Raw genomic sequence first — 19,873 nt, 5'->3', positions numbered from 1 at the left:
CGAACGTACACGTACACATGAAAAGTGACACCCGGTACTGCCCGCAGTGCACTCGATTTGCACAGGGTATACGCAACAGCTGGGCATTGCGTAGCTTTCCTAACGAACACACAGAAGGAGCAGCACGCGTGAATCGACGAATCGACTACGCCGCGTGCACGGCGAAAAACAAACAAACAAAAGGCTGCAAAGTTTCGCGATGTGCGCATGCGCTTGCAAACATCGCGACGGAAATTGCGAAATGTTTCGCTGCTCCTTCGCTAGGAGGCGATGCGGGTGTTTGCGATGTGGAGGCTTCACGAATGTGACGTCAGGGCCTCTCCTTAGTATTCCTTCCTCCATGCTGGTAATCACCGCCGAGCGATGAAATGTGGCTTGTTCTGCTGGCGATACCGAAACCTACGCACCAAAAAGCGCGTCTGCCATTCACTGCGGAAACGCCCTCCGTCACGACACTGTTTCCCTCGCACGAGGGGGGGGGGGATGACTATAAGCTAGAGCCGTTATAATTCGTTGATCTAGATACTTCGTTTCTTGGCAACGCTCTCCTGCCGCATGGTCGATCGACGCGAAAATTGTGTTTCTGCTAGGATTCTAAGCAGCACGGATTGCGATTGCGGGTTCACGAAACGAGTTTTTTGAGAAGAGGAGAAAAGCCGGACATGAAGGTTGCTTCATGACCAGCTGCCGTCAAGGTTAGTTTTTTTTCGCGCCCGTGAGTTACATTAGAAAGGAAAATGCTGTGAATCAAAGTGAATAGGTTTTCCGAAAATGTCCTTCGTCATTTTCTGCGCTATGGTGCATATGGCACTTCAGGATATTTGGTCCTGGAAGCTTTGGCGTAATGAGTGCATAAAGGTTGTTTATTTTTTCATCGCTGCTCATTGATGCAAGAACGTAAATTTACTATTAACAAGTGTGGCTCAGCTCTACATTGCACAGGAAGGAACAAAGCTTACATTAAGTGCTCGAAGTGTTTTCTTTCGGCAACAATACACAATTCTGCACGACGATGCACATCATCATTTATGGTATAGAAATGCTTGTTTGCGGAGCGGTCCTGGCACACTATCGCAGGATAAAATTAAAGACTTGATACATGTAAGTTATTGCTCAAATAAACAGCGGTGTGCTTCTTGACAAATAGAAGTTTCTTACAGCAGATTACACTGTCGAATTCCACGAGAGAATTTTAAATAACACTAAAGTGTTTTATGCCGGGGTCCACCACGGCTCCACTGACGTATTTCCGTCACGGATATGACGTTGCAAAATATAAAGACTAATAGTAGGCAAAGAAAAAAAAACAGAAGAAAAAGTTCCGTCACCGGGAATCGAACTTACGACCCCTCGCTCCACAGCGCGAAAGGATTTGGCCACGGACGGCATGCTCTTCGCAATGCTAACAGCGAGCTATTTATATTCACCATTTGCCGGTGGCGATACTCGGAGATCCGTGTTACAGCGTGTTTTCGTTATCAGTAGCTAGATGGCGCGAAGGGCTCGAAGAGCGCGCTTTAAAAGTCGCCGCCGTTGAGACGAGCGCCCGCCTCTACAGGGTGGGGTCGCTCTTGCGTGCGTTTATCTCCTGATCGCGGTGGTTCGCACGTCTTGCGTTGAGAGCACGAAGGTCACTTGGCCCTCTGCAGCGGTCGCTTTTGCGAAAGGAGCGCGGTGCTCACTCACAAATAAGTTACAAATGTGACACTTAGTTCGCTCTCATCCTGTGTATGTTCGTTCCGTGCGTCATTTCTGCTTGAGCAGCGCACTGCAAGTTTCGAGCTGCTTGCTGTTCTTCGCGTGACATTACAATTTGTTGCTGTAGCATTCATTCCATCGCCCTTGGGGAGAAAGAATGCGCAACAAACGCTCAACTACGTCTGTGAAGACACGTTTCACTTTTGTGTAATACCGATTCCTATGACAGAGGGATCAGCCATGTTTTTTATATAATGCTGGTCTCACGGCGTCCCCGTTGTGCAAAGTTTGCAATCAATTGAAACAACACACCACTTCCTTTTATTATGTCGCCGGTATTCCAATTACAAAAAAAGGTACCTCGTAGCTCCATTTCAGAAGATAGTATTAGCAATGAGCTACTGCTTTTATAGTCAGAGGGATGTCTGTTATGCTGCATTCCGCTATATAAGTATGACGAAAAGATTACCGCGATTTTTCTTTCTCTTTTCTTTGTTCCAAATTCATTTTGTATAGATCGATTCTTTGCATTACTTCATATCTAGATGTTTACTACCACCAGGGGTTCTCTCTTTCATAAATTCCATCTGACAGTATGACCGCTTGCTCATTTAGCATTTCCATTTACTCGATGTTTTAGTTTTAATCTAACTTTCCAGTTGCCCTTAGCTTTATATGTCTTTTCTTAACATACCCACACTGTCTTTACAAGGAAGTAGTTACACCAATCGACATTTGCTGGTTGGTGCGCAGCGCATCTCAATCCGATATATTCCTTCTCGCGGGCAATCCTTCGCGAACGTCAGTAAAAAAGACGCTAGAGTGCGCTAGGAAAAAGACTAACGCAGCAAACTGCTGCAAGCTACATAGCGCGAGACAGGTTTGCCGGACATGAGCAGCGAGCGCTACGCGGCACGTCGTCTGCTCGACTCTCCGCGCCCCTGCGTACATCGCCCCTTGCGGCATTGGCGCAATTTGGGGACCGGTTTTCGCGGCCGCTTTTCACACGTCCCCATTCTAGCCACCCTAGTATAGACGTCACCATAACGCCTTTAAGATTTTTAAGACACACACGGTTGGCATAGCGAGGACTAACCCTCCCAAAACACGCCGTAAAACACACCTTAACCCTGCAAGAGAGAAAAAAATGGGACGCTGTACCAAGCGAGTGAAGGCATGTATACACACGCGACGGAGCCCAGATGTACTTGAAAGCGGAAGCAAGCATATCACGTGCTGTATCTGCACAGTATATAACTGAGAGCACGAAAGTTGCTCTGTTATTTGTTACCTTTCTATGTTTCTTTAAATCTATTATTTTAGAGCAAATCAAAGCTAATGCAGTGATTATAACTTCCGTTACCGTGACGTCACGATAAGAGAAGTTAGTGCCTAAGGCGGCCGGTAGTTCGGCACAGTCCTTTGGGAGCTCAATTCAACTACGATTTCAAACGGGCGTCATTAATTACTGACTGAATATTGCGCCGACATATTTCGGATTCGGCATGTCTGATCCTTGTTGAAGCAGGGAAAATTACAACCGGGCAGCTTCATTTTCTTTTCACGACCCCTTTAAGCATTTCGTTGTGCCGGGTGGTGCGAACGGAAACTATCATCATCATGAATCGGCATGCGCTAACTTCGTCCTCTTCTTCATCTTCTGCTTCGCCCCCAAAACACGTACGCCGATTTCTCCGGCGCTGTATGGAATGACCCTGATGGGTGAGAGACCGAGTACATAGAGAAAGAAAGGAAGAGAAAGAAAGAGAGAGAGAAAGAGAGAAATTCTTGACAAACAAAATTCCTGGTAAGACAGCATTCAAACCTGCGTACCCCCGATCCGTAGGCGAGCGTCCCAACCACTCGGCTATCCAGGCACACTACCAGAACATAACATAGCCTTGTATAGTATAGTATAGCAAAGTGGCTGGAAAGGGTAGTGTGGGTGAGGAGGCGGGAAAGAGGAGTGGAGAGAGTAAACCATAGCATAGAAAGAAAGAGAAATCAAGACGAAGAAAAGGAAGAAAGACAGAGAGAGAATCAAAGAAGTGTACCATAGGAAAAAGGGAGAAATAGAAAGAAATAAAGAGAGAGGCAGAAGGAGATAGAAAAAAGAGGAAGTAAGAAATAGACCGAGAGAGAAAAGGGAAAGATAGAAAGAGCGAGAAAGACAAAGAAATAATGTGAGAGAGAGAGAGAAAGATATAGAAATAAGCAGAGACAAAAAAGACCAGGGAGAAACACATAGATGAAAGAGAAAGAAAGAAACAGAGGAAGAAAGAAAATAAAATAAAGACAAACGAAGAAGGCCGCCCAGCTCCGTACTTTCTTCATGCTTGGCACCCCTAGTGCCAAGCTGGCTTAATTTCTTTTACTTTCTTTGATTGTACTCGGTTAATAGCTCAACACCTCGACTACTCTTTCACCGCACTACAAGATATGCAGATCTATTTGAGTAACTTGCAGTGCTTCAAAGAATGCGGTTGAGTGCGAACATTTTACAGATGTCGTCAGGCTTCGAGCGGAGCCATCAGATTCACAAGCAAAACCTCGCAAACGTGGAGGGTGATCGCTGGAAGAGAACCCGCAGCCTTCTCACGCCAGCGTTCACGACGAGCAACATGAAGAAGGTAAGCGGCAGCGATGTGCTTAGTAGGGTGGCGAAACACACTACTACATATTAGAATTTATTGGGTTGCACTAAAATATAGTAGCAAATATTACTTGGCCGTGGCTTGAAAACCATCTTCAGCAAAAGGCGAACATCTTAAAAGACATCTTAGTGGACATTGGATTACGCGCTTGTGATGAGCAGCTATGTGTAGCTATACGAAGTTATATGTCAGTCCGTATACTGTGCGTAGAACTTCGACAAGTATTTGTGCGTGTGAACGTTCTACCGAAATGTCAACACCTGCTAGTGAACTGTCCATTGCCATGTTATCTTCTTTATTAATTTTAGTTTGCTATATGTATTGTTGTTCAGTTTCTTATTTTTCGAGTATCCACTTACTTTTCGCTGCGTAACTTATAGAAATGGAGTAGCCGAGACGATGTAAACATCAACCTATTCACAGCAAGCCGCTTAGAGCGGAACATAACAGGACAGTCTGAGAGGCTCGGAAAACTACTTAAGTGCATTGATTGTGAACCCACGCACTTTGTGGGTGTGTGGACTATGTCAGCATTCATACTACTTCGATACCATATGAATGATAATTATCACACATTTCACCTAAACCGCAAGGACAAACGGGGTGGGGGAGTGTTACTAAATATCAAAAAGTGCGTTACTTGTGACCTACTTCCTGCATTTTTCTTTTATAACGTGTTATGCAGAGTGCCTTGCAATTGTGTCACAGAACTATATCATAGCTGTAATGTACGGCGCTCCAGATGGAGTCGTCGATGCATTCATTGCATTTTTGGAAGGTTTATTCAACTATGTCAGTGAAAATGACTTAGTACTAATTATAAGTGGTAAATTTAACATAGACATGTTAAATTCATCAAATGCTCAATACAAGTTATGCACAATGCCATTTTCATGCTGTTCAACTAATGTGATTAGAGAATGTACTGCAGTGACAAAGACAAGGAAAACATGAATTGACTCATTTATAAAAGCCTACCATTGCACGAAGTTATTAGTGGTGCATTGGCACGAAGTACTAGTGATCACTTAACCATTTTTTTGTATACAAAAATGTCTAATTCTGACCGCACCTTTACACCAAGAAAAAAATTCAAGATGTCAGCGAAAAAACCTTGCAGAACTTTAGCGAGAGCCTTTGAAAAATAAAATGGGATACTGTATACATGCGTACCACCTATGATAATGCATATGAGGAATTTCTGCGCCTATTTTTCGAAACATATTCGATGTCATTTCCATTAATCATACATAAAAAAGTAAAAAAAAAGGCACGTAAGTCTTGGGTAAATAAAGCGGGCCTTAGGACGATTAAAAAGAAAGATAAGCTTTTTAATATATTTCTCAAAACGAGTAGCGCTGCTCACTGGGATACATTTCTGATACATGGAAACAAAACTAATGCATTATTGCGTAATACAAAACGAAACTATCTGTGCAGTATTCCCAGCATTTGGGGACATCTCTACGTAGCGCCATCTCTCGGTGGCAGCGACAGCGTCCTGCCGTAAGTGAATGCGAAGTAGGCAAAAAAAGCATATCTCTTGAAAAAAGCTGGTTATAAAGACGACTCTGGGTTCTATGCAGCAGAGACCTACTGGAACATTTTGGCAAAATTGCAGTATCGCACTACAAAACGCGTGGTTTTCCAGGACAATTGAACACCGCCCATTAGAAACACATGGGGCCCTGTTGTTCAATGTTAAACGCTCTGAGAAGCCACGCGGTTTGTAATGCGATACTGTAATTTTACCAGACTATTCAAAAAGGTCTCTACTGTATAAAACAGAAAGTCATTTTTGATAACTAGCTTCTTTCGTCAGGTATGGTTTTTTTCGCCTATTGCCTATTTAGTTACGGCAGGCCAACGCTGTCATCGACCAGAGATGGCGCTACGTGCACATGTCCCCAAATCCTGGTAATGTCGAAATCAGGAACAAACAGAAGTTGGACGTAATGTGGAGGTAAATTAATAAGCTACTAAATCGAGGAGGTAGAAATGCAGAATTCATGAATTAACACTGAACAATCAAGTTAAACAACGAGCAGAATTAGCTGTAGATTTTAATAATTTCTTCGTCAATATAGTTTCTAGCTCTCATTCCCCGGAGGTAATTAATGAGATCTGCAGAAACTCGGCTAGCATATATATGAATCCTACAACTGCCAGTGAAATAGCTAACGTGTATAAATCTCTCAAGAACAGCTTGTCATGCGATATTGACAACATTCAACTCGGGCCAGTCAAGTATGTTTCTGACATAATACAGCCACATGTCATGCATATCTATAATCTTGCTCTCTCAGTAGGTGTCTTTCCGAAGAAAATGCAAATAGCAAAAGTTATTTCAATATTTAAATGTGAAGAAAAAAACAATGTATAAAATTACAGGCCAATTTCCATATGGCCTGTGTTTTCCAAAGGCTTAGAAAATATCATTTACACCAGAATAAGTGGGTTAGCAAACAAGTACAATTTATTAAACCCTACCCAATACAGAATCAGCAGAGGGAGATCAAGAGAACTTTCCCTTGTTATGCAGAAATAAATCATTCTAAAAGCCTTCGATGAAAGGAGTAATAGCTGGTATATACATTGATTTTTCCAGGGCATTCCACCGTCTAAACGAATTAACACTTACTAAAAACTTGGATTATATGGAGATTGAGGCACACCGCTCGCGCTTATAACGTCCTACCTGCAACAAAAATGCAGTATGTTTGCATTCAAGGCAACTGACATCGGCACAAAGCAATTAGCTCAGGTGTGCCTCAAGGAAGAATACTTGGACCACTGTTATTTACCTCTGATATGAATTTCATTGCCCAAATTAACCATGTAGCAATGAACATACCTTATGCAAATGATACAACCATTTCCTTTCGCAGCAGTTCTTACGAAACTCTTCAAAGTAACATTAACTTAGCTCTCGGCCATTTAACACAAGTGGTGCGTAATCAATTCTCTTGAAATCAACACAACCAAAACAAAAGCCATTATCTTCACCCCCCGACAATCACCTGCAGCATCCATTTTGAGTCTTACTTTAGGAAACTGACGTATAGAGATTCTTGACTCATTAAACTCACTTGGTGTATTTTTAGATGCGTAGCAGCTCTTTGACTAGCCTGTGTAACGCTGTCCTTCCACACAATCGCGAGGCAACGCGCTTCCCTCGGCGCAGGTGTTGGAGCGGTGCCAAGTAGGTCAAGCCGCAGGTGGGCGTTGACGTCACGCACCCCTCACACGCTTCCCTCGCAGGTGCGCGCGTACGTCACTCTCTCCCTCACCCGCCGGAGTGCCCCAGCTGCCGGCTCCTACGCCCGCTCGCCTCCCGTGTCTGCGTTTCAAACAAAAGTTTACACCAGTAAACGCTACACCGAGTTTCGCTTCAAACGAATCTTCCAGCGCTCACCGCAGCACCCGCGTTAGCGCCGTTCAACCCATGACGCCACTTGTGCGCAACGCTGCTGCTTCGCATCCCATCAGCGTTCCCTTCGGGGAGATGGTCCACTTTTTTTTAACACGAAAGTGTTTTATGCTGGGGTCCACCACGGCTCCACTGACGCATTTCCGTCACAGATATGACGTTGCAAAATATAAACACTAACATATGGCAAAGAAAAAACTATAGGAAAAAGTTCCGTCACCGGGAGTCGAACCTACAACCTCTCGATCGCCAGCGCGCAGCGCGAAACGACTCCGCCATAGACGGCATGTTCTCTGCAATGTACACCATTTGCCGGTGGCGGTACTCGGAGATCGGCGGTACAGTGTGTTTTCGTTATCACTAGCGAAATGGCGCGAAAAGCTCGAAGAGCGCGCTTTAAAAGTCGTCCCCCACGCGTATTAGCGCGCGCCTCGACAGGGCGTGGTCGCTCGTGCGGGCGCTTATCTCGCGATCTCGGTGGTTTGTACGTCTTGCGCTCTGCCTGCAAGTTTCCGTTGAGAGCAGGAAGGTCACCTCGCTCACTGCAGCGGTCGCTTTTGCGAAAGGAGCGCGCTGCTCACACAGAAATGAGTTACAACAGAGACAGTTCGCGCTCATCTGTGTATGTTCGTTGCGCGCGTCCTTTCTGCTTGAGCAACGCAATGCAAGTTTCGAGCGGCTTGCCGTTCTTCGCGTTCAGTATTATTCTTTTTTTTCGCTTGCCGTTCTTCGCGTTCAGTATTATTCTTTTTTTTTTTCGCTGCATAACTTCGTGATATGGATTAGCCGAGGCAATATGGACCTCAACCTCTCCACAGCAAATCAGAACAGAACAATTTGATGCTGTAACATTCATTCCTTCGCGCTTGGGGCGAAAGAATGCACAACAAACGCTCAACTACGTCTGTGAAGACACGTTTCACTTTCGTGATATACCGACTCCTATGACAGAGGTATCAGCCGTGTTTTTTCAAAAGCATGTGTCTTGGGACATTAATGTTAATCATGTTGTCCCAAAGGCACCAAAAGGAAGTAGGAATTTTGGCGAAATTCAAATTCAACTTGCCAACAGCTGTCAAACTTCATATTTATAATGCACTATTTCGTTCCTATTTAAATTATTGCTGTCTAGTCTGGGCCACAACCACATTAACAAACCTGAACCAGCTGCTTATATTACAAAAGAAAGCACTTGGTCACATTGCGTGCGTTGAAAAAACTGCGCACACAAATCCCCCGTATATCAAATGCAATGTCATCCCCGTGCACAACTTGTACCCATGAAATCTAGCCAGAAAGCGTAAGCATGATGCAGAAGGACTACTTTCTACATTTTCCGAGCAACGCGGCCAGGCGGCGAGTGCGCGCACCTGCTCAGACCACACGGTCGCCGGGCTCCCCGCGCAGCGGAGGAGTTGAAGGCCAACTCCGGTGATTTTTTGGCCATGTCAAAGTAATGGTGCTTTTATGTTCCTGAGACGCTCCTGTTACGGGCCCGATGGCAGAAATACCCTGCAAATTGTAGAATAATGTTAAATAAGCAAAAAAGCGCAACACCGAAATCGAAACCTAACCGAGCGTACTGTCTTCGCGTGACGTATCAGTCGGCAAAAACCGGAAATCATGCAAGGCATGCCGGTGCCGCCAGCGCGTAGTATGAAAGCTGCGAAAGAGGCGAAGAGCAGACGCTCAGGAAAAAGGTGACTCCGTCGGAAAAATATCTCGCTTGTGAGTGACCGTGCTACGTGCTCAAGCTCCTCGGAGCTGTTGGAAAATGACAACTGCGATTCCGACGCACTTGGAGGCCAACTAAGACCGCCATTCCATTCCTCTTCGATGATGTGGAACACACCTGTTTAGTTGTTTGCTTGCCTGGTCGAGCATTCCACCGCCAGATGGCGCCACCTGTCCAGGCAGCTCAGGTTTGTGAGGCCGCGATCGGGTAAAATGCTGTCACTGAGCAGCTTGCGGACTGACCAGAGCTTCTTAATATTGCTATGGGAAGAGTGCATAAGTTTGGCAATAGAAGCGTTCAACATCGCGTTGGCAGGGCCGATGGAATTTAATAGAAGCAAAGTACGAGCCACCTTTCGCACCAACGTTACTAGATTAGGCTACGTTGTCTCGCACGACGCGCAACTCACTCTATACCGATAGGCCCGCTCACGGTGCAGCCTATATATGTTACGGAAAGTGTTTCCGTACGGTAATCTTCACGCATGTGCAATCTTTAGCTGGTACGGTGTTACCGCACTTTCCGTGCGGTAAACCGGCATTGCTAGCTGAAACACTCTAATATAAAGACGCAGGGTAATCGTTAGGTGGGAGTGTTTCGTGACTGCCAACGGTGAGTCGTGCGCAGCCCACAACGCAACACCACTTGCCACCCATCGCACGCATTACCACAAGGAACTGAAATTAACACGCCCAGCCAACGAAGCGCTGGCCAAACACACACGATTGTTGTGTTGCGGATAGCAGACGCCCTAGTGGCCTCTAGGTTGTGTCACTTCCGCTTTGCCAAAAATGACGTAACGCACACAATGTTGCCAATAATTTTAGCCAGCGAGGTGGGGAGAGTCGGGGCAATCAATAAAATTCATTTGTAATGAATCTGCTTATCTCTCGAGCTTGTAATTTGGCATAAATAACGGGAACGTGAAAAGTAACGTACCCAGTGCATTTTACTGAGATCCGTTGACCTCAGAAAATCGCCAGAGTTGGCCTTTAAAGGGGTGCTGACACCTTTCCTCGAAGGCGAGTTTAGTCTGCCATACATATCTCCTGTATGCAGAGACGGCTCTGAGCAAGTGTGAAGCTTAGCAAATGCTGATAAGATATTTAATTTTGATATTAAAATCAATTTTTCCATGGCGCACCCACTGACATCGACACTAGCGCGAGGTCAGGCTACAGGGAGGAAAGCCATGTGGAGCTATGCTGAGCGCTCGGCTCTGCATGACGCTCCGCGTTTTTCCATCTTTTCAGCAGTTTTCCTACGATGGGCTGAGTTTCGTGTGTAATACGAGATTCGGGAACATCTAAGGACTCTGCGGACACCACTGTTCCCGGTGAGCCCTTCGCCTTCTCGTAAATACGGGCCAGGACGTGCCCGCCACACGAGTACGGAGTGCTAACACTGACTACGGCAGCGCCGTTGGCTGCTGCGCGGGAGACGCCGGGTGCGTTGCCGCGACAGATGGCGACGCTGGCTGCGGCCGAAGCTGCGACGTCGATGAGGGCGAATGCTTCGCCTAAACAAAGCTCCACTGAAGCTACAATCTCGCAGGAACCACTCAATGAACGCGCCACGCTCTTGGACTTGGACCCCGAACAAATGGAGTTCCATGAGAACGACGAAGGGGGTGACATCAGCCTACACGACACCGATTTGCCTGCCTCACGCGTCGAGGGGGAGGAGGACAGAGAAGGAGACTGGCAAACTGTGTTAACCATTCGCCAGAAGAAGGCTCCCGCAAGAGCTGGAAGAAAAGGCATGGCAGCAGCGAGCGGCTACAACTCGTCCAGCCAGCAGCTGGCACCCACCAAGACACCGCCGATGAAGAAAAATTCAAGAGCCGCTAGACTAACTCCGTTGACAAAGGACGACTTCAAAACAATACTCCGACCACATCAAGGGCTGTCAATCAAAGACTTGATGGCGCCGCAGGTCTCCGAAGCGGTCATCATGGCCACACAAAGGAAGGCGAGAGGCGAACACCTCCTTTTGTACCTGAAGCCTGGCTCAAATATTATTATTATATCTACACCCAACCAAGAGGTAGCAGACATCGTTGGAAAGATAACGACGCTCGTTATCAATGGCAAACAACACGCAGTGAACGCTTATGTCATGGCTGGCGAAGATACAAAAAATTCGGCAGATCCCACGCACTGTGGGAATCGATGTAATGCGAAGCAGCCAGCAAAGAGCTGCATACATCGCCTTGTTTGTCTTTGAGCCAAATGAAATCATTCATGCCATGGCATCTAGTCCACCATATATCGCATGTTTGCCATGCACGCATGCATGCACAATCTAGTATACACCATGCCAATGAAACGCATATTCTGGTATATACACTGCATTACCTGTTGTTTATGTTCATCACGCACTCGTGTCGTGCCATACCAATAGTGGTATATATCCAGTTAACAAAACGGCCGGAAGCACACCATGACAGTGGCATGTAAATCATACCGCAGATGACATGCATAACATGTTCGCATGTTAAGACCTCTCATTTATGTTCGTCACACAGTCACAACGCGCAATACCAATTTTGGTGTATATCAAACGAGCGAAATGGCCGCGAGTGCACCACGAGTATAGCATTTAAATCATGTCATACATGACATGCATGTCATGATTTTTATGTTAACACCTTTCATATACGTTCGTCATACAGTCCCATCGCGCAATACCAATTTTGGTGTATATCAAGCTAGCGAAACGGCCGCGAATGCACCATGAGCGCGGCATGTAAATCATGACATACATGACATCATGTCACGGTTTTCATGTTACCACCTGTTATTCATGTTCGTCATACAGTCGCGTCGCGCAATACCAATTTTGGTATATATCAAGCTAGGAAAACGGCCGCGAATGTATCATGTGTGTGGCTTGCAAATCATGTCGTACATGACCAGCATGTCACAATTTCCATGTTACCACCCCTCATTTACGTTAGTCATGCAGTCGCGTCGCGCAATACCAATTTTGGTGTATATCATGCAAGCGAAACGGGCACGAATGCGCCATGAGCATGACATGTAAATCGTGTCGTACATGTCATGCATGTCATGATTTTAATGTTACCAAGTCTCATTTACGTTCGGCATACAGTCGCTGTGCGCAATACCAATTTTGGTGCACATCAAGCTGGCGTAGCGGCCTCGAATGCATCATGAGCGTGGCATGTAAATCATGACATACATGACATGGATATCATGGTTTTCATCTTACCAAGTGTTATTCATGTTCTTCATACAGTCACTTCGCACCAGGGCTGGGCAGTATCGCGATACAAGAGTATCGCGATAGTATTTCAGAGATACTTTTGAGTATCTGTATTTCTGTATCGAGATACATTTGAAAAATGTATTTGTATCTCAGTAGTGAAATATATTTACGATGTATCGCCTGTATCGCGATACTATGCAGGACACGGGTATCTCGTTACATTGTTTTTTTGTGTCGGAAATGAGTTGAGGCGTGTTTGCAATGGGGGAATGGCGTATTTTTTTCTTTTTTGTGCCAAGACAAGCAAAGGCGCGCCGCCGGTCACCGACAGATAAGGCGGCGATGGTTTCCGCTCAAGCACAGAATGGTCCATGTGGTAAAGCGCGCGACGCCCCAGACGGCAGAATCGCGGGGGCAGTGTTGTCGGCCTCGGCCGACGAAAGTCGCTCTCTCTAAAGGTTATTGCAGCATGCGTAATTTTTGGTGGTGGCAAGCCATTACTTGGCGACCCACCGCGCGGATACCGCCTTGGAACAGGCTTTGCAATGCTTCGCGTGCGTTCAGTTCTCAAAGCGGTGGCACTTCGAAAAGCAGTTCCCGTAGTCGCGGCGGAAGTGACTAGAAGATGGCTATCTTTGACGCGCTTTCAGCCACCTCTCCAATGTCAGGGTGCGTTCCTAATTGATTACATGCGTGAAACGGTCTTTGTGGTAGCAGGTTCCCCCACCGCCGGAGCCGACTTCGCCTGTTGCGGCTTTCTGAAATTGGTGCTGGTAGCGTCGGTAGTGGTGACAGCTTCATTGAAGCCGACAGGGTCAGACGGCTTAGGATTCCGAAGATGGGGAGAGACTTCGGATTCTGAACAGTGAGAACAACCCAAGTGAGGGTGGAGGCGTTTCGGTATCTAGATGACCCGAGAAGAGAAATCGCCACGCTGCAGGGCGATCCGGCTGTGAAGGCGATATCTATTCACTTTAAAACACGAATTTGTGCTCGCCTTCAGCGATAGGCAGACTTTTTCTTTCGTGAGTCTTGTGCTGAGGCTGAACCGACGCTGTTAGACGACAGCCTATTTGAGAAGCCTACACAACAACCTTCTTAGCAAAGCGGATCTTCACTCTAAATGTGTGCTTTTCCTCAATTCACTGGTGTTCATTAGTGATTCGAGTGATTTGCTTAAAGTGCTGTTTCTAGCATAGCTTAGTTTGTTCGCCAAGTATGTCGCTTTCGGTGTCCAATCCTTCTTACCGTTGCTGTGAAATGGTGTATTTTTATTGCAATTGATACTTGTAATTATGTCATTATTACTAATTATGTACTTTGCCCACCCCCCTCCCCTGCAATGTCTTAATGGCGTTGAGGGTACTGTAATTATTAAATAAATGGACTGAACGTTTCGATGCGCTGTAACTTTATTTACAACATTATGCTGCCCTAATAAGTGTATTGCGTAGTATGAGCATCCTTGAAATAAAAAAAAAAGTATTCCAGTATCTGTATCGCTGTAACTGTATTCTGGAATACTTTTTTCTTCTTATTGCGAAAGTATCTCCGAAATATCCCGTTACGTTAAATGCAAATGTATCTCAGTATCTGTATTTTAGGCTTCCAGTTCATGTATTTCGATATCTGTATTCCGGAATACTTTTCTGAGTATCTCTGCCCAGCCCTGCTTCGCACAATACCAATTTTGGTGTATATCAATCTACTGAAACGGCCGCTAGCGCACCATGAGCGTGGCATGTAAATCAGGTTGTACATGACTTGCATGTCATGATTTTCATGTTACCACCTCTCACGTTCGTCATACGGTCGTGTCGCGCAATACCAATTTTGGTGTATATCATGCAAGCGAAACGGCCGCAAATGCACCATGAGCGTGGCATGTAAATCATGACATACATGTCATGGATGTCATGGTTTTCATGCTACCACCTGTTATTCATGTTCTTCATACATTCACATAGCACAATGCCATTTTGGCGGATATCAAGCAAGCGAAACGGCCACGAGTCCGCCATGAGCATGACATGTAAGTCATGTCGTACATGTCATGCATATCATGATTTTCATGTTACCACGTCTCATTTACGTTCGTCATACAGTCGCTGCGCGCAATACCAATTTTGGTGTCCATCAAGCTAGCGAAGCGGCCGCGAATGCATCATGAGCGTGGCATGTAAATCATGACATACATGACATGCATGTCATGGTTTTCATCTTACAAAGTGTTATTCATGTTCTTCATACAGTCACTTCGCGCAGTACCAATTTTGGTGTATATCAATCTACTGAAACGGCGGCTAGCGCACCATGAGCGTGGCATGTAAATCAGGTTGTACATGACTTGCATGTCATGATCGTAGCATGTCTGCCATACATATCTCCTGTATGCAGAGACGGCTCTGAGCAAGTGTGACGCTTAGTGTTCTACCACCTCTCACTTACGTTCGTCATACGGTCGTGTCGCGCAATACCAATTTTGGTGTATATCATGCAAGCGAAACGGCCGCAAATGCACCATGAGCGTGGCATCTAAATCATGACATACATGTCATCGATGTCATGGTTTTCATGCTACCACCTGTTATTCATGTTCTTCATACAGTCACATAGCACAATACCAATTTTGGTGTATATCAATCTAGCGAAACGACCGCGAGTGCGCCATGAGCGTGGCATGTAAATCATGTCATACATGACATGCATCTCATGATTTTCATGTTACCACGTGTGAGTTATGTTCGTCATACAGAAATGTCTCGTCATACCAGTTTTCGTATATATCCCTTCATTTAAACGGCCGCGAGCGCCCAGAGAACATGTCATGTAAATCATGCTGCACATGACATGCGCGTCACGATTTGCATGTTAGGACCCGTCATTATGTTCGTCATGAATTCTTGTCACGCCGTACCAATTTTGGTGTATATGAAATAAACGGAACGGCCGCAAGAGCCTAAGGTCGTGGAATGTAAATCATGCTGTTCGTGATATGCGTGTCATGATTTTCATGATCTGACCTGTCATGTATGTTCGTAATAAGGCCATGTTATGACGAACCAATTTTGGTATACATCCGATTAACGAAACGGCCAGGAGAGCACAAAGTCGTAGGCGGATAGATAGATAGATAGATAGATAGATAGATAGATAGATAGATAGATAGATAGATAGATAGATAGATAGATAGATAGATAGATAGATAGATAGATAGATAGATAGATAGATAGATAGATAGATAGATAGATAGATAGATAGATAGATAGATAGATAGATAGATAGATAGATAGATACGCTCGAAGTCGCAGAAGTTCGCTAAGAAATGCTTCGCATTTAAAAAAAGCGTAGTGCATGGTCTTGCACCGCACACGAGTCCGGAAACGCTCCTAGCCAACCTGCGGATCAGACGCAGGGGGTTGAGATCCTACGAGCGCGCATGCGCGGAGAAACAATGACAGCGGCCATTACTTTCTATGGCGCAATAATATCATGCTTTGTGTTCTACATGGGGGGAGAAATGCCCTGTTACCGATTCAAGCATACAGTGCAGTTCTGCAACGCATGCGTACGAACAGGCCACAGGAGGTACGTGTGCCCTCAACCACATTCCTCAGTGTGCAACAGGTGCGGCACTAATGAACCAGCGATGGAGCATGAATGTAAGCCAACCCACCACCTGTGGGGAAGAGCATCTTGACGGCTCGAAGGACTGCAAGAAGCGATACAAAGAGGTGCGGCAGAACAAGAAAACCAATATGAAGTCACCCGGACTATGCAAAGCTCCCATCAAGGAATCTCCAACGAAGCCGCGTTGGTACGACACGGACGACGACGCCTGTCCACCAATAATACATCAGGAAGATCTACAAGCGGCGTCGCCACGACGACAGCGATCGAGATCATGACGACGAAGTCAAGATAAGGATTCCCACTCTTCAAACCACCGCCCGTCCAAGCAACCCCAACAGGGTCCAAGCAAAGATCTGCCACCCCAACAAGGAAGAAGGCACCCATCAACAACAAGGTGAGCTGGGCGGAGGAGGTTTATACCACGGCTCCCATAACATCTAATCCAGAATACCAAAAGGAATGTGTACGAAAACAAGCAACTTAAACAAAGCTTAGAAGAGGTTAAGTTGGAAATCGCTGCACTCAAAAGCCAACTCACAGCTATTGTCGCTTGTACAGCTATTGCCGTACAAGCGAAACCCACACAAGCGATACCCACGCATGCAACACAACAAGTACGCACGCAAGATGCGCAATCTACAGACAAAACTGTAGAAGTCCTAGTACAACAGATGCAAAGCATCCACAACATTCAGCAACACATATATGCTGATTTACAAGGACTTAAAGGGTACGTGGAAGAGACGCTTGCCCGACAAAGGCCACTCCATAAAAAGCGAACAGCAATCTTGCGCACCATCAGCGAGCAAGGCTAAAAATGGCGCATTCTCGGACTCGACGGGTTTTTCTCCCCTCTTGAAGCGAGCGGCCATGTGCTGTGTTTGTCTTTGAAGTGCCGCCGAAGCAGCGTCCTTTCCCCACATATGTCCCGACTGGGGGGCCTCTTCTTATCTTCAAACCCTTCTTCTTTTTTACCCACTTTAAACGGGCGACACGTGCGACCATCAGAGTGCAGTTCGGCGTCGTCTTTGGCGGCTCATGGAGAGAGGGAAAACGCTGCCGACGAAAGAAGAAACGCAAGGTTGCGGCAGTCTCACCCCAGCAGCCCGAGCATCAGCACTGCTTTTTATGGGGACTTACTGAGTGCTTGTGGATGTTTCAAATGAAATGTAACAACAATTCCTGCTCATTAAAGTTTTGACCCTTCAAATGCGAGCTGCGAGATCAGCATAGTAAAAAAGCGACACACCTGCCATCGGCCGCCAACTCAACGTCCACCGGCAATCGGATCCATCGCCACGGCAAGACCCCCGGTTTGGCTCAGACATTCACCCACTGCAAGGATTACATCGCCCAGGAGTTGAGGAGTTGACAGCACAAGGGCAGCAACAAGGTGGGCTCGTTTCATCTTTCAACGCGCAGCTTAGCACCATTTGCTTCACATACGTCCGCCTCGATACAAAACGTGAAACACGCAAGAATGAATCAGGACAAGCAGGCGCATGAGCGTCGAAATGTCACATCAGAGGATGAAGCTTCCACATCAAACATTCGACCGCAAAGAACAGCAACACTTTCGATGAAGGCTAAAGAAATTTATGAAACATGCCGCGAAGAGCACTGCCGCGAACTAGACGCTGTTTGGAAGAACGTGGAGATCGCTCTTCATAGGCTGTCATGCGCTAAGGAAGGACAGTTTACCAGTTTCGCAACGCCGCTTCGTACAAGTTATGAGCGCTACGAGCATGTCACCGCAAGATACGCTTTCTTTCTCGACAAGGCGAACACGTCTGAAGCCAGGCAGGAATTACAGCTCCAAAAGGCAATCGATGCAGACCGTGAGGCGATCGTGAGCGAAAAGTTACGTGAGGCTACGCAACGAGAACGCGACAACACACAGGAAACAGCGTCCGCAGTTCTCTATACCGGCCCACTCAAGAGCTTCCTCGCGATCACGACGATCGGGTTCCTCCACGAGTAGCCTAGCCGCTGTGCAGGCACACGCGCAAGCCGAGGCCGTCAAAGCCAGAGCTGAGTTTGGTCGTAAAGAGGCCGCGATGCGCCTAGAGAAAGCAAGAATTGAGGTCGAACTTGAAGTCTTACAGCATGAGAAAGAAGCAGCTGCAGCAGACGCGCAGGGAAGTGCACTCGAGAACAGGATGACGGGGAGTGTGTGCGCCCGCACCCACCTGTAAACCGAACACAACGGGATTCGAGCTACATCACTGAGCAAGCAACCATACGTGACGCCGAGCTTGCGTCCCTTCGGGCGACTGTTGTGCACGAAGGGACGCAAGCATACCGAAGCAACAAATCGCCACACGGACCTGCGTCATTATCAGCAGCCGCCTGCGTACACGCCGCTACGCAACAGTTCCAGCTCAGAGCTTGTCGGCGTCCTTAAGTTCATGTGCCGCAAGGACCTTGTCTCTACTGGACTGACGAAGTTTGATGATCGACCTGAGAACTTTTGTGTTTGGAAGTCATCTTTCAAGGGCGTCATCAGAGATGTAGATCTTTCTGCGCGGGAAGAGCTCGACCTTCTTATCAAATGGCTTGGTCCTGAATCATCACGTCAGGTTCGAAGGTTGAAATCTGTGCATGTCGATGACTTTTAGAAGGCCTTAAACGTCGTGTGGAAACGGCCAGACGACACCTTCGGACGTCCCGAGGGAATTGAAGATGCGTTGCTGAAGAGGTTGGAGGACTTCCCAAAAATACCGTACCGGCACAAAGCCAAGTTGCAAGAGCTCGGCGATCTTCTGCTGGAACTCGAGGCTGCAATGACTGATCCGTACCTCACCGGTCTTAGCTATTTGGATACTGCAAGAGGTATAAACAAAATTGTTTCGAAGTTACCATCCGGGATTCAAGAGAATTGGATGTCAGTGGGAACGAAAAACAAACAACAGCACAACACTGCATTCCCACCTTTTGCAGTTTTCTCCAAGTTCGTTCAAGTGCAAGCAAGCATGAGGAGTGATCCTAGTTTATCTTGCAACCGCAAAATGTGTCGTCTTCGTTCACACAACGAAAAGAAGAACTTACGACCAACGCTCCTCGGCAGAAATCATTCGTGTCAGCAAGAAAAACAAACGTGGATCACGCCTTCGAACAGTTCCAAGAAACCACTGCAAAGGATCTGCTTGAGTCGAAGAGCTTTGAAAAATGGTGCCTGCATCACAAGAAACCTCAACCCCTTGAAAGGTGTCGCGCTTTCCGTGAAAGAACATTGGAAGAGCGGATGACCTTCCTCAGAGCGCAGGGTATCTGCCAACGATGTTTTTTATCCAGAAAGCACACGCAGTGACAATGAAAGTTGGTCGTTGAGTGTCATATATGCAGAAGTGGTGACCATGCAACAGTGCTCCACCCATCATCTCCGTGCTCAGGGTCGCCGAAGCCTGCTGACAGCGCCAACAGCTCTGCACATCATTCGAAAGGAAGAGTCACATCTACGCGTACCGAAGTAGCAACGCGAACGATAGCTAC

General features: G+C 46.5%; 1 protein-coding gene across 1 annotated transcript in view; it reads left to right on the top strand.

Annotated features, from left to right (window-relative positions):
* Window positions 1-19,873, top strand: part of LOC119399528 (cytochrome P450 3A29-like) — a 96,557-nt gene that overhangs the window by 31,158 nt on the left and 45,526 nt on the right. The window contains exon 5 of the mRNA XM_037666339.2: window positions 4,203-4,328. Within this exon, the coding sequence (XP_037522267.1) occupies window positions 4,203-4,328 (126 nt within the window). The remainder of the gene's footprint in view (window positions 1-4,202; window positions 4,329-19,873) is intronic.

Source organism: Rhipicephalus sanguineus, chromosome 7 (genome assembly GCF_013339695.2).
Source record: "Rhipicephalus sanguineus isolate Rsan-2018 chromosome 7, BIME_Rsan_1.4, whole genome shotgun sequence".
In the NCBI taxonomy this organism is placed as follows: domain Eukaryota; kingdom Metazoa; phylum Arthropoda; class Arachnida; order Ixodida; family Ixodidae; genus Rhipicephalus; species Rhipicephalus sanguineus.
Note: the sequence above shows the minus strand (reverse complement) of the source record. Positions and strands in the feature narration are given on the sequence as shown.